The 14,191-nt window shown below is 34.0% G+C and overlaps 2 protein-coding genes across 3 annotated transcripts in view; one reads left to right on the top strand and one right to left on the bottom strand.

Moving 5' to 3' along the window:
* The window catches only part of LOC119679664 (homeotic protein antennapedia), a 413,608-nt gene that overhangs the window by 268,100 nt on the left and 131,317 nt on the right, over positions 1-14,191 (top strand). The window lies entirely within an intron of this gene.
* LOC119682258 (nibrin-like) lies at positions 4,762-7,278 on the bottom strand. Its single transcript, XM_038095644.1, has 3 exons — positions 7,251-7,278; positions 6,369-7,196; positions 4,762-6,311 (listed from the first exon to the last, which is right to left on the bottom strand). Exons 1-3 carry the CDS (start codon positions 7,276-7,278, stop codon positions 4,762-4,764), a joined length of 2,406 nt encoding a protein of 801 aa, XP_037951572.1.

Genomic DNA, 14,191 nt, shown 5'->3' with positions numbered 1-14,191 from the left:
ATAATAATAATAATAATAATAATAATAATAATAATAATAATAATAATAGACTAATACACTTAAGAAGGATGGAAATATCGATGAAGGAGATGGGTTTACGCAAGATTGCGTGGGGGTCTAATTATGTATATACTTTACAATCAGGATCAAAAAAAACACGATTGTAAAGCGGAATAAGTGGAGCTCGGATGAGTACTTTATTCAATATATAAATGAAATATAATATATAAATAATAATATATTTATAATATATATAAATGAAATTTTGTACTTATAACGCTTCTCGAAATACATTACGGGCCTGTATGTTCCTCTTCTGAGAAGTCGACAATTTGTCCTTGTTGTGCTTAGATGTTAAAATAATAATTTCATTTAATTTATGTACGTATATTATTTAATAAAGATAATATAATAATCATAAATTTTTTTAATTATTTTACATAATCCTGGTTTACCTGATAAGTGTTCAGATTTATCATCTTATAAAGTCAAGGCAGCAAAGATAATGAAGTTTTGAAAATACAATTTGATATAGTGACCTATTCAAGAGGATTATAGTCAAAATTAACAACTTGACATTGTAAAGTCACTGTAAAAATGATGGCAAAATGAATTTTTTAGTATATACCCCATTCCCCTTGGCGATTTAAATATATAATTCTCTCATTGTGCGTTAAACCTTCCTATATGATGTTTCAGATCCAACATTATGTTTAATTCACACTATATTATAAAACCATGTGACAAACAGAAACAACTATAAACATTGAAAATCATGAACTATTATCGTACATTTATCAAAATTTATTAAATTTGTTGTTAATTAATAAATATATTTATTTAAAATCATTAAAAATATTAGAAAGAAATGTAAACAAAATTTACTACTTCTCTCTCATATTATATATAGTTACAATTTTATAATTTATATCTATATTTATATATATTTATTATTTTGAAATAATTAATTAATAAATAAAGATGATGGGAAAAAATGGACATAATTTCAACTTTGATGAAGTAATAATTCTTGAAATCGAAAATAATTATCAAAAAAGATTAATGAATGAAGTTATTCACATCATATTAAATAATGAACAAGTGGTAAACTACAAGAGAGATACTAGAATCTAGCTAATGCTTGAGATATCACCGAGTGTGTTGAAGAAGGGGGCCTCCAGAAACTTAAGCCTAGTTCTGCCCCAGTCTGGACATAAACACAACAGGTGTTCTGTTGTCCTTTCTTCGAGAGCTGGTAGTCACTGTCCAACAAGTGGCCCCACTGAAGTGAAGGATTAGTCGAAGTAGACCACGAAACGACTTGGGTCCTTTTTCGTCCTTCGATTCTCGGATGTTGTTATTGAGTTAAAGCTGGAGTGGCTTCCGTTCGCATAACTACATCTTTTGTTAATGCAAGCATTTCATTTAGTTTGAGGTTTCCTGCCAAGTCGTCAGCAACCCAATAGTGTCCCAAGACAGACTTCCTCCTACTTGCCAGTGCTGGACATTGGCACATTATATGCACCGCTGTCTCCTTTTCTTCTAGACATAGTCTGCAAGTATCTTCCTCAGCAAGAGTTATCTTTTTGAGGTGATAATTGAAGTTGCCATGTCCAGTAATTAGTGAGGTCAGCCAGCTTAGGGTGCTCAGCGAATAGCTAAGCACCTTTATCGCTTCTCTGGCCCATGGTTTTGGTAACATGAGTTTGGTCTGTCTATAAGTGCTCAACTCTCTCCATCTATTAAGATGAAGTGAGATTATCCACTTATAGACATAGGCTGCCGTCATGCTGTACCCCAATGGTATTCTGGGCTCCGGGCCACAGAAATTATGGCTTGATCCTTGCTTTGCAAGTTCATCTGCCTTCTCCTTTTGCTCAATACCGATGTGTCCTTTAACCCACATGATCGTTACCTCATTTCCATGAGCACATTCCATGAGCTTCGTTACACATTCTTGTTCTAAGCTGTTAGTTATGTATGTCTTTTGCATGCTTTTGATAACTGCTTGGTTGTCCAGCGCTATCAGAATCTTTTTCTGATATACCTGACAATCCAATAGGTGATCCAGAGCATGTGAGACCGCCATAAGTTCCGCTTGATAGACGGAAACATATATTCCTAGATGTAGAGTGCACGTTAGTTTTAGCTCTTTCGAGTAAACCCCAGCACCAGCTCTGCCATCCATTAAGGAGCCATCGGTAAATATGCAAATGTCATTCCTTCCACATTCATTATGTAGAAGGCCGTCTACTATCAGTGTTCTATAGGACACTTCTGTCCCATAAACGCTCCTCATAGTCTCCAATAGCATCTGCGTTTCCTTGACCGCGGCCTGGACGAGATCAAGAATCTTACGATGGCTCACTAATTTTCCGAAGTTGTTCCACGTGGAGCTATGTCACAAACCCTATGTCACCTATTCCGCCATCTAAGGACTCCACGGCGTTCAACAAAGATGCTTTAAAAGCAACTAAGTGTTTCTCGCCAAGAGGTCCTTCGACTCTTGAATCGGTGATGCCCATATTGAGATCCGTCCCAGCGAACTGGGCATAGGACCTCTTATGAGCAGGGCCATCCTTTGCGTCTCCTACTGCCTGCTTGCCGTAATTCTGTTTATTTGCAGCCTTACTTGTGCTAGGTAGATGGTCCGCTGTACTGGTTTGGGGACCAGTACTTGGTTAACAACAGTTATAAGTTGTCCGCCTTGTTTTGGTTGGTTAACACCCTGTATGGGTTGTCCGCCTTTTTTAACCCCAGATCCGTTTTGCGTTCTCTTCTGGTTATCAGTCGCCCTTATACCTCTTTGCTAGCTGTTCTTCCTCTAGCGATGATTCCACATGCGATAGTCCGCTGAATCGATCGGCTAGTTGTTCAACCGATCTTGTGGCTTTTGCAGCCTTTTGCCTCTCTCTTCTACGCTTCTGCTTCTCCCTCATGTTCAGACGGATACGCTCGGCCAAGTCAAGATCAGTCGTTGTCATGTTTCCAACTGTTTTGGTTAACGGCTCAGCCTCTTGCGGGGCTTCTTCGTCCACCATTTTGTTGGTCTCATGACCGTCATGCGTGGTGGTATCTGAAGCTAAGGCTATCAGCTCGGCCTGTGAGGCCTCATTGTCCACCTAATCAGCGTCAACCACTTCGCCTTGAGTTGGTATATTTAAAATTTTTTTGTCAATTTTGATTCCCACGAGTTGCGAAGAGAAATATGTCCACCTGCGGAGAGCTTCGCATTGCACAGGTAAGGCTGTTTAAAACAGGAGGTCGCCAGGTGTCCTGAGTTCGCTACTAAGACTGCTTCTACCCCAGCAGCCAAGCTAAAGGCGTAGCTGTTCCACCTTAGTTTGGGGGGTTTTATTTCTAATACACACAATTCATTTATGCACACATTCATACAATCATTCTCACTGCTCATTCACTAAAAGGGTGTTTTCCTTCACCCCACCCGACTATCTGCGTCAAACGATAAGCAGAGTACTTATCGCTTGACAGTTGACCTGATAGATAGTCGCACTTCCCGAAGGCTGGTCAACTTAGCAGGGCCTGAGCAAATGCCGGGCCGACCTGCTAGCAGAAGGGTCGTCTTATCAGGAGTCGTAGCAAGCTACTTTGACCTGTGCGCCCTCACGACTTACCAGGAATCGTAGAAGTTCTACTTTGATCTTTGCATTTTCTCTTTTAGTCGCCTTTTACGACAAGCAGAGACATACTGAGGTGGTATTCTTATCCCGCCACCACACGGCAGGTGTCGTCCTATGGTCCAGTGCCCAGTACCTAGAAATCTCTGATTTGTGTCTGTGAGAGATTCTACATTTGGAATAGATTGACCAACAAATATTGTATGTCACACAAAATTCTGACTCGACACAACAAAGGCAGACTATAATATTCATGTGACATATCAGATATTGTAATGCAAGTTTTTTTATTATTGAAATTTAATAATACATTTTTGTATGGACCTCATTTTTAGAGCTAATTAATTGAGCTATAATATTCTACTATTACTACTATTACTATATGCTACTATTACAATACAAAGCACTTAGGAGAGAAGCTTCAGCTTGAAATTGCTGTAAATTACTAAATAAGTTAGAACTACTCTGTAACAATTCCATATTCCTGAAAAAACAAAATATCGTTGCTATTCAAAAATAGAATTAAAAATAATTAAATTTAGTACTTCGTACTACAAATCAATTTTGTGTTAGTGTTTTTTTAATTCTTAATAGTTAACAAAATTTGTACCAGTTATAATTCTGGTATATATGAAGGTTCTCTTTGAGAAATACTCATAAAAAACATATTAATGCTACATTAATGTTGAACATTTTAAATATTTGAAACATGTATTTGATTTAAATAACATATGAAACATATATAACATATAAAAAGTAAAATATATATCTGTATTAAAAATTAAGGAATTCCGAATTTTATGATTGATTTGATAACAAACTCATAAGTGATACTGGATGAGTTGGTATGATTCTTTGCTGCGGTCTGAGATTTTTAGTCTACCAAAAATGGAATAAAAATGATTAATAATAAATGAACTATTTTGGAATAATTAAATGTACCTTAACAAATTTTTTAAAATTAGTAGTTCCATTGTTTTTTGAATTGTTTAATATAAGTTGTAATGATGAAAGATCTTCTAAAGGTTTAGATATTATCAGCTTTTTCACTTGTACTATGAAAGCATTTTTAAATGAGTCAATAAATTGATGTTTTTCATCTGTACTATTCTCATTTTTCATATCAAGTTATTTTATCTTTATCTTTATAATTAAACAGGTCATCATCACTATCATCATTATCAGTAAGTACTGCAATGATTGGACGTTTAAAGGCTTGCTGCGTCTCCAAATGAGCTGTATTACTGCTCCGTGGTGGCGAATTATCTATTTGCACACCTGATTTTTGCTGAAAACCTTCAACTGTAGTTTTTTCTTTCCGTGTAGTTATAATAGGTAAAGGCTTTGGTTTCGGTTTGAAAATTATGTTTTTAATGGGAGATTTTTTGCCAGTTACTTTATCACTTGTCTGCATACTTTTTTTTAATTGAAATAAATCGTAAAGTTCTTCATCTAAACTTTTATCATCACTATCATCATTATCAGTAAGTACTGCAATGATTGGACGTTTATAGGCTTGCTGCGTCTCCAAATGAGCTGTATTACTGCTCCGTGGTGGCGAATTATCTATTTGCACACCTGATTTTTGCTGAAAACCTTCAACTGTAGTTTTTTCTTTCCGTGTAGTTATAATAGGTAAAGGCTTTGGTTTCGGTTTGGAAATTATGTTTTTAATGGGAGATTTTTTGTCAGTTACTTTATCACTTGTCTGCATCCTTTTTTTTAATTGAAATAAATTCTCTTCTTCATTACTGTCATCACTGTCACTTATAACAATTTGAATAATTTTGTTCTGTTTACGCTTTGACATACTTTCATCATCTAATATTGAATTTTGTTTGCTCCCGGATTTGCCATCATCATTCACACCGATCTTTTCTGTTTCAAGTAGACATAATTCCTGTTGTTGTTGTTTATTTCGTACATCGTAAAGTTCTTCACCGAAACTTTTATCTTTATCTTGTAAACATGTTTTTTTTGATGGCCCGCCACCAAAATTAAACAGGTCATCATCACTATCATCATTATCAGTAAGTACTACAATGATTGGACGTTTATAGGCTTCCTGCGTCTCCAAATGAGCTGTATTACTGCTCCGTGGTGGCGAATTATCTATTTGCACACCTGATTTTTGCTGAAAACCTTCAACTGTAGTTTTTTCTTTCCGTGTAGTTATAATAGGTAAAGGCTTTGGTTTCGGTTTGAAAATTACGTTTTTAATGGGTGATTTTTTGCCAGTTACTTTATCACTTGTCTGCATACTTTTTTTTAATTGAAATAAATCGTAAAGTTCTTCATCTAAACTTTTATATTTATCTTGTAAACTTGTTTTTTTTGATGGCCCGCCACCAAAATTAAACAGATCATCATCACTATCATCATTATCAGTAAGTACTGCAATGATTGGACGTTTATAGGCTTGCTGCGTCTCCAAATGAGCTGTATTACTGCTCCGTGGAAATAATTCAGTACGTTCACTAGCGTTACTCTGAGTAGCTTCAGTATTTTTAAAAAGACATGTATTAGGAGATAAACCCATGGAACTTGTTGAGGGTATTAGGCCATTAATAACCTTATAACAAGGATTGCAGAATTTTTCTATAGAACAGTGTAGAATTGCTAGTCCAATTTCATACTCAGGTATAAAACGTAGATTATTAGTTTCTAAATAGTCTACAAAAATTGCAAATAAATATAAGGAAAAATAACGAAGAACTTATAAAAACTTACTCTCAATGACATTAATCGTTTGCGTACCTTGCGATGGGGTAGAGGGCACATATTGCAAAACAACTACGTTACTTTTAAGTAAAAAAGATTTTGGCACACAAAATTTTAGAGCTTTTGTAGCTCCACCGGCTTTAATTATAATGGGTCCATATATTTCAAGCTGGTTCGCATTCATAAACACAAATGTCATACCGCTGAAAACAGTTTTACGAGCCGGTGTTATTGTGCAATCTAGATTATGTCCCATCAAATCATTGCTATTTATAGGCTTGTATTCATTGGGTTGGGGGAGTGTACTACGTCCACGGCGTGCAGCGTCCACAAAATTTCGCCAGTAGTCAAGAGTAACGATTGGTCTCTGTTCAACTAAGGCGTGTAATGCTTTCACAGTCAATCTGAATTCCTTCATTGTTAAGTGAGTACATTTCGTATCCCATTTATCTACAAGTTTTCCTCCAAAAAAAGACATATAATGTTCCATTATTTTAGCATCTCCTGAAGACAATCCAGATATTGCACTAATGATGGGTACATGTGAGACATGCCAAATATTTTTAAAAATGCCAAATCTGATACGATCCCCATCTGATAATTCCTGTTGTTTTCCTTGGTTGAGTTTAATACCATTTTCTATATTTTCATTTATAAAAGTCCCGTATTTAGATCCAACATCTTCTATTGATAGTGTCTCTTTATCGATATCGATAACGATAATACGTAAAATCGAATGGGAACGACTTATTGAATTATCATGAGACAATACCAAATCTGCACTTGTTCGACCCACAGTATAATTATTGTGCTCCGAAATAAGAGTGAAGGTTTCATCTATTGCAAATGTTATTAAAGTCTAACACCTTAAAGGTATATTTTGTTAGTTACCTGTATCCTGTTTTTTAATTACCCACATATCGTATTAAAATCCTTAAATTTATTAGAATCAAAAATTGTGAAATTTCGTGGCCAGTCGCGCGCCATGTGCACTGATAGTTTAAAGGCGAACCATACTTATTGTAATTATGTGTCAAACATTATCCAACAAGAAGGTTTGTGTTGCCATAGTATTAGAAATAAGAAATTATTACTTTACGGTTGTTTTATATCTGATAAAACTATAGAAATCAAGAAACAATGCACATATATATTTAGGAAAAAGTAAAAGTGATAAGGAAAAAATATTATCAAAGTGATAAGCGATCTACTGATTGGAAATTACAACCAATTTTCTAGTTGTTAAGTCAATTGGGTTCTCTTATACTTATTTTAATTTCAATTATTTAACATTTATTTACAACTAAAAAAAAAGCTTTTAATAGCCGCAGCTTTCCATTTGTTTTGTTTTTTGCTATTGTTAATAATATGTTTTAAGAATAAATTAGTGGTACGTGAACCTCTCAACAAAAAAGGTGCGTTTGGATTTTACTATCTTTATATAAAATTAAACAACAAAAAGACTATTAAATATATATAGTATATAAAAATAGTTTTCGTTCATTGGCGACCGTGACAGGACACGACACGACAAGTATTTGAAATTAACTTAAATTTATTTTAAAGACTTAAGATAAATTAAATATTAAAAGTGTTTCAAATTAAATTCAATTTATATTACGACTAAAAGTGTTTCAAATTAAATTGAATTTATATTAAAGACTTGATATAAATAAATACTAAAGGTGTTTCAAATTAATATTAAAAACTTAATATTAATAGTCTCTTACATCAGTAATTGTTTAAAACTTAAAAATAAACAACAGTTGTTCAATTTAACAATAACTTTGACAATCATTCAAGTTATTAACCTTCATAATATTAGTTGGTTTTTTTGTTGTTTTATTTTCGGTTTTGCATTTGCTTTCGGTGATGCAAAATTCTAATAATGCAGCAGCGAGCAGCGCTGCCGAAAACAATTCGACTGCAGCGTCAAATTCTCTGCCGCCACTGCCTTTATTAGAAGAATTAAAACAGCAGCGAGCATCTACGAAAGGCAGTATAACGCGAATTAAAAATATTGTTGAGAATAACAAAACTTTATCGTCAACGGAATTGGAGTGTAGACTTGGGATGCTAGATGCCTATTATAAGCAGGTATCTTACTACCAGAATCAGATAGAGCGATATTGTCCTACAGATTCCGCGCGCTCTGACATCAATGAGCTGTACGTAAGTACAAAATGTTTAATATTGTCATTAGTTGATGGACGGAGGAGACAAAGCTACCATGAGCAAACTTTCTCGTTACCGCAGTTGCCGTCAAACAGATTGCCACATTTAAAGTTGCCTAAGTTTGACGGCAAATATCTTGAATTCAAAAATTGTATACATATTTTTCAAAACCTTGTAGATAGTGATTCGGTCTTGACATCAACTGAAAAATTCAACCATTTGTTATCGTGTCTTCAAGGCGAAGCGTTAGCAACAGTAAAGGCGTTCCAGATAACGGAAGACAACTATCCGAAGGCTCTCCAAAGACTCAAAGAGCGATACGATAATGACCCTCTCATATTTCTGGAAGGCATTGCAGCACTTTTTGATGAACCACAATGTATTTAACCTGATTCGACACAACTTCGCCAATTAGTGGACAACATTTCGATTTTATATAGTTCGCTTAAGTCATTGGGATCACACGAACAGATATGCAATCTTGATTCACTTGGTGATGATGAAAGTGAATAGTGAGACGAAACGTAAATGGAATGAATGTCACGACTATACGAAACTACCAACTTGGCTGGAATGTTGCAAGATGCTTGACAGGCGATGTCAACAATTAATGGTACTAGCAAAGGCCAAGCCAAAGGCTACAATCAACCAAGAGTTGCAGCATACTAGTGTTCGTAAACCTTTCAAGCACATCTTAATGACGAAACAAAAGTCTACAAGTCAGATTCATTGTGTATATTGTTTAAAACCTGGTCATTATATTACTAATTGTCCAAATTTTTTAGCTCTATCAGTTGAAAATCGATGTCAACAGGCGAAGCAAATCCAACTATGCTTTAATTGTCTCCGGAAAGATCACATTAGCACACATTGTCCATCAACGTATTCATGCCGAATGTGCAAAAAACGACATCATTCACTTTTACATAATACTGGTGCATCATCTAATATGGAACCTTTATGTGAGCAAACAATATCACCTCTAAGTCATGTACAGACTAATGCACTAGTTCCAGACGAAACTTCTGCTCGGGTAAAATCAGTGGTGCTTTTGGCAACAGCAATGGTGTTAGTTAAAGATGCATCGGGTACTTTCCAATTCTGTATAGTGTTATTAGATTCATGCTCGCAGGTCAATTTAATATCGGAATCGATGTGTAATGCACTTCATCTAAAAAAGTCACGAAGTAAAAACAGTCTTGTTGGTGTAGGAGCTGCATTAGTAAATATTAAACATAAAACAATAAGCACGATACGATCAAGGTTAAACAGTTTTGAAGCAGTACTTGAGTTTCTCGTTACCAAAAGAATTTCTAAATATCACCCTAATGAAACACTGTCGTTAGAAGAGTTGCAAATTCCTGAAAATCTTCAATTAGCTGATCCGGCATTTTACAAACGCCAAAAAATTTATATGTTACTTGGTGCAGAAGCTTTCTTTTCACTGCTAGCAGTAGGCCAAATAAAACTTGGTGAGAATTTACCGACTTTACAAAAAACTTTGTTCGGCTGGATTATTTCAGGAAAATATTGTTCTACTAAAGATTTCAAAATTGTTTCATCCCATTGTGTTGTCAGCTTGGATACAATTAATGCGAACTTGGAACGGTTGTGGCAGATAGAGGAACCAGTTCATCCACCATCAGTATGGTCAGTAGAAGAACAGCAATGCGAAACCAACTTTAAAAAAAACTGTAGCTCTCAGTAACGATGGCCGAATTATGACAAGGTTGCCATTCAAAGGCGACACAAGTACTCTTGGAAATTCTCAGGAAATTGCATTAAGAAGATATTTATCTATGGAAAGAAGACTTGACTCCAATATTGAGTTAAAATTGGAATATGTGAAATTTATGCAAGATTACGAAAATCTCAGACATATGTCGATGGTTAAGGATTTGGATTTAAATTCTCCCCACTATTTTATCCCACATCATTATGTAATTAAACCAGATAGCACAACTACTAAATTACGTGTAGTTTTTGATGCTTCAGCTCGTACATCACCACAAGTGTCATTAAATGAGTTATTAATGGTGGGCCCTACAATCCAAAATGAACTTGTAATAACATTATTAAGATTTCGATTGTATCAATATGGAATAACGGCTGACATAACAAAAATGTATAGACAGTTTTGGCTACATCCAAGTGATCGCAATTTTCAACTAATTTTGTGGCGTGAGCATAAATCGCAAAATATTTCAGTTTATCAACTTAATACTGTTACATATGGTACGAGTTCTGCGCCATTTCTTGCAACCCGTTGCTTACACTACATTGCAGATAACTCTCCTTACAGTAAAGAAACAGGTAAAATGATATTAAAACGGGATTTTTATGTCGATGACATGATCTCAGGAGCAGATGACTTGGAGACATTGCAAGCCATCAAAAATGAAACTACCGAAATATTGAATTTCTACAACCTATCGTTAACAAAGTGGAATAGCAACAATGTTAACATCACTGCACCAAATGTTAAACTTACAGATATTGAGACTGCAAGAGATATGGCATGTCCACTTGAAATGTTATGGAATACGAAAGAAGACTATTTTTGCTTCACTTTGTAACGACACGGATTTTCCCGTTTCGTTATAATTTATGCTGGGGTATCCTCAGTCTTTTCCAGGGGGTCGCTACAATAAATTTATAATCGCGGAGACAGAACTTCTCAAATAAAAGATTGTGTGTTTAATTTTAAATGTAGATTTATTTAAAATAAAATTAATTCATTAAAATAGTCATAAACAAAATGAATTTAATTAAACGCAATTAGATATAACTTGACATTGATTATGTATTTCAAAGTGGATTTTAATAAAATATTATGATTTCTTTATAATCGTATTTAAAAAAAAAACAAAAGTTAGTTAAAGATAAGTAGATATGAACTTTAGATTCTTTCCCAGGTGACAAGCTGGATCCGGTAATTGTTTCTTTGGCGTTCGCGATGATCTCTAGTTTGTTTTCGTTGTTGGCACCTTCGTATGATTGTCCACTCTCGGTGCACCTGTTAGGGACAGAAGGGTTAGTGTACATATAAAAAAAAAATATATTTTCTTGTTCGGTTATGGAATATTTATACAATAGTGTCCAAGTGTCTTGACTTAAAACCGCCCAGGCGATGGTACACAATTATATATATATTTAAGTAATTTATACAACTAGGCTTAAAACCGCCACTGTGTCAGACAATTTTTTTATATTTATTTATTTTATATGTTGACATACAACGCCACCGAGTGGTCGTACAAGACTCACTAAATTCTTAGAAAATTGCGCCGTCTTTTATACGAATACTCTTGAACTTTTTGTGTAAAGTAACAAAGCTTTGAGTTGATCTTAGTTGAACTTAATGCACTTTAACACTTTTGCGCAAAAGCTTCCTTGTGCATCTTTTTGCAGCGAATTGCATTCTGACGTTTTTGATATTTGTTTGTTATGTTTTGATTTGATAATTCTCGTAACTTTTCGTGCGGTATTTCTTGTTTTTATTAAAAACAATTTGTTAATAATTTTTAATAATAAATTAATAGTTCAATCGTAATAAATTCTTAATAATTTGGATTAAAAGTTGTGGTAATACATCTGCAGGTGTGTATTTCTATATTAACTGAATATATTTTTTTGTTCATATTTGCATTTCTCTTACCCTAGTTCCACGTTTTACCGTAGTGCGCAATGTGAGCAGCTATTGTTAAAATTTTTCGTGCAAAGGCCAATTTAAAACAAGATATTTATTAGATTTCAAAACAAAATTCATTTCTTTAATTTTTATTCATTTATTTCAGAGATTTCTATTTTTCCGTGTACAATAATTCAACAATTAATTTGGGCTAAACGCTGTGTAGATGTGTGTATGTTATTTATGTAGGTTGGAAATTATTACAAAATTTCCATCCTTACTACTTTTCAATCAACCAATGTACCAGCAAGTCATACTAAACGAAACATTTTGTCATTAGCATCATCTTTATATGATCCATTGGGTCTAATTAGTCCACTCATCATCAAAGCTAAGATTTACAGCAACTATGGATAATTGGACGTGATTGGGATGAATCCGTACCTCAAGAAATTTACACAACATGGAACAGAATTCTTGCTGATTTGCATCAAGTGATACGTCTTAAAATTCCAAGGTCCACTCGAATCAAGAACTCAATTAACATACAAATACATGGCTTCAGCGACGCATCAATTAGAGCATACGGATGTTGTATCTATCTACGTTGTCAAGATAATTTTGGCAATGTTAGTGTTCATTTATTAACTTCCAAATCCCGAGTTGCTCCTGTGAAAGCAAGATCATTACCACGTCTTGAATTGTGTACCGATCATCTTCTTGCTGGATGCTGGAACAAGATTAAAGATAATTTATTATATTATATTAATAACATATACTTTTGGTCTGATTCACAAATTACTTCACATTGGATTAGTTCTCATTCTTCAACTCTAGCGACCTTTGTTGGTAATCGAGTTGCTGACGTTCAAGAATGGTCGGTAAATGCATTTTGGCGCCATGTACCAACCGATCAGAATCCAGCTGATCTCGTTTCTAGAGGGTGTATCGTCCCAGAATTACTATCATCAAATTGGTTCAAAGAACCTTCATTTTTAATGTTGCCGTTGCCAAACTGGCCAGAACATTCAATAAATCAAGTAACAGTTGATGAACGCAAGTTAGAAACTCGCAAACTAGTGTGCATTTTGGAAGATATCAAGCTTTCGTATTTGCTACAGAGACTTCATCAGATAAGCAATTATAACAAATGTCTACGTGTGGTTGCGCTGATGCGAAGTTGGCACCACAAGTACGAGGCACAAATTCAATCATTATTCGTGGTAGATGAAATACAACGCGCTCTGTTGCATATTGTATATATTAGCTTTTTTATAAATGAGTATTGGGCTATAAGTCAGATTTTGTAATTTGGTTTTTTTAATAAAAAATTTTTCTTATTATTTTACTTATTTAATATTTATTTCCGACGTTTCGGTTTTTTAAAACCATCATCAGGGAAAAAATTTTAAAACAACTGAATAGAATAAAATTTGTATATAAAAAATATTTTTGACAAATGTTTTAAATAATTACAATACTCATTTATAAAAAAGCTAATTAAAAAAAGTCAACATATATGAAATGGATTGTATATATTATTCAACAACACTATTTTCACAAGGATATAGTACTTTTACACAACTCAAACCAATTACGAAGCTATCTTTATTACCTATTAATTGAACCTGACGGTCTCAATGGGCGCCGGTATGTTAAGTCAATTGGGTTCTCTTATACTTATTTTAATTTCAATTATTTAACATTTATTTACAACTAAAAAAAGCTTTTAATAGCCGCAGCTTTCCATTTGTTTTGTTTTTTGCTATTGTTAATAATATGTTTTAAGAATAAATCAGTGGTACGTGAACCTCTCAACAAAAAAGGTGCGTTAGGATTTTACTATCTTTATATAAAGTTAAACAACAAAAAGACTATTAAATTAAATAGTTTTCGTTCACTAGTCATTTGTCAAAACTTTATACACAAAATTCAAACAAAAACAAAAAAAAATTTGAATTTGAAAATTGTGGAAATTAAATATTTTAAAAATTATACATTTTTGTTCGTTATTATTTAAAATATA

This window comes from Teleopsis dalmanni, chromosome 2, assembly GCF_002237135.1.
Source record: "Teleopsis dalmanni isolate 2A chromosome 2, ASM223713v2, whole genome shotgun sequence".
Taxonomy (NCBI): Eukaryota; Metazoa; Arthropoda; class Insecta; order Diptera; family Diopsidae; genus Teleopsis; species Teleopsis dalmanni.
This window is presented reverse-complemented; position numbering and strand designations above follow the sequence as displayed.

What these genes read in the sequence shown, in the direction of transcription:
- LOC119682258 (XM_038095644.1), bottom strand. Translation starts at nt 7,278, where the DNA reads ATGTGGGTAATTAAAAAACAGGATACAG. An exon ending in AATTAAAAAACAGGATACAG is followed by an intron (nt 7,197 to 7,250) that starts GTAACTAACAAA and finishes CATTTGCAATAG; the next exon opens with ATGAAACCTTCACTCTTATT. An exon ending in AACGATTAATGTCATTGAGA is followed by an intron (nt 6,312 to 6,368) that starts GTAAGTTTTTAT and finishes CAATTTTTGTAG; the next exon opens with ACTATTTAGAAACTAATAAT.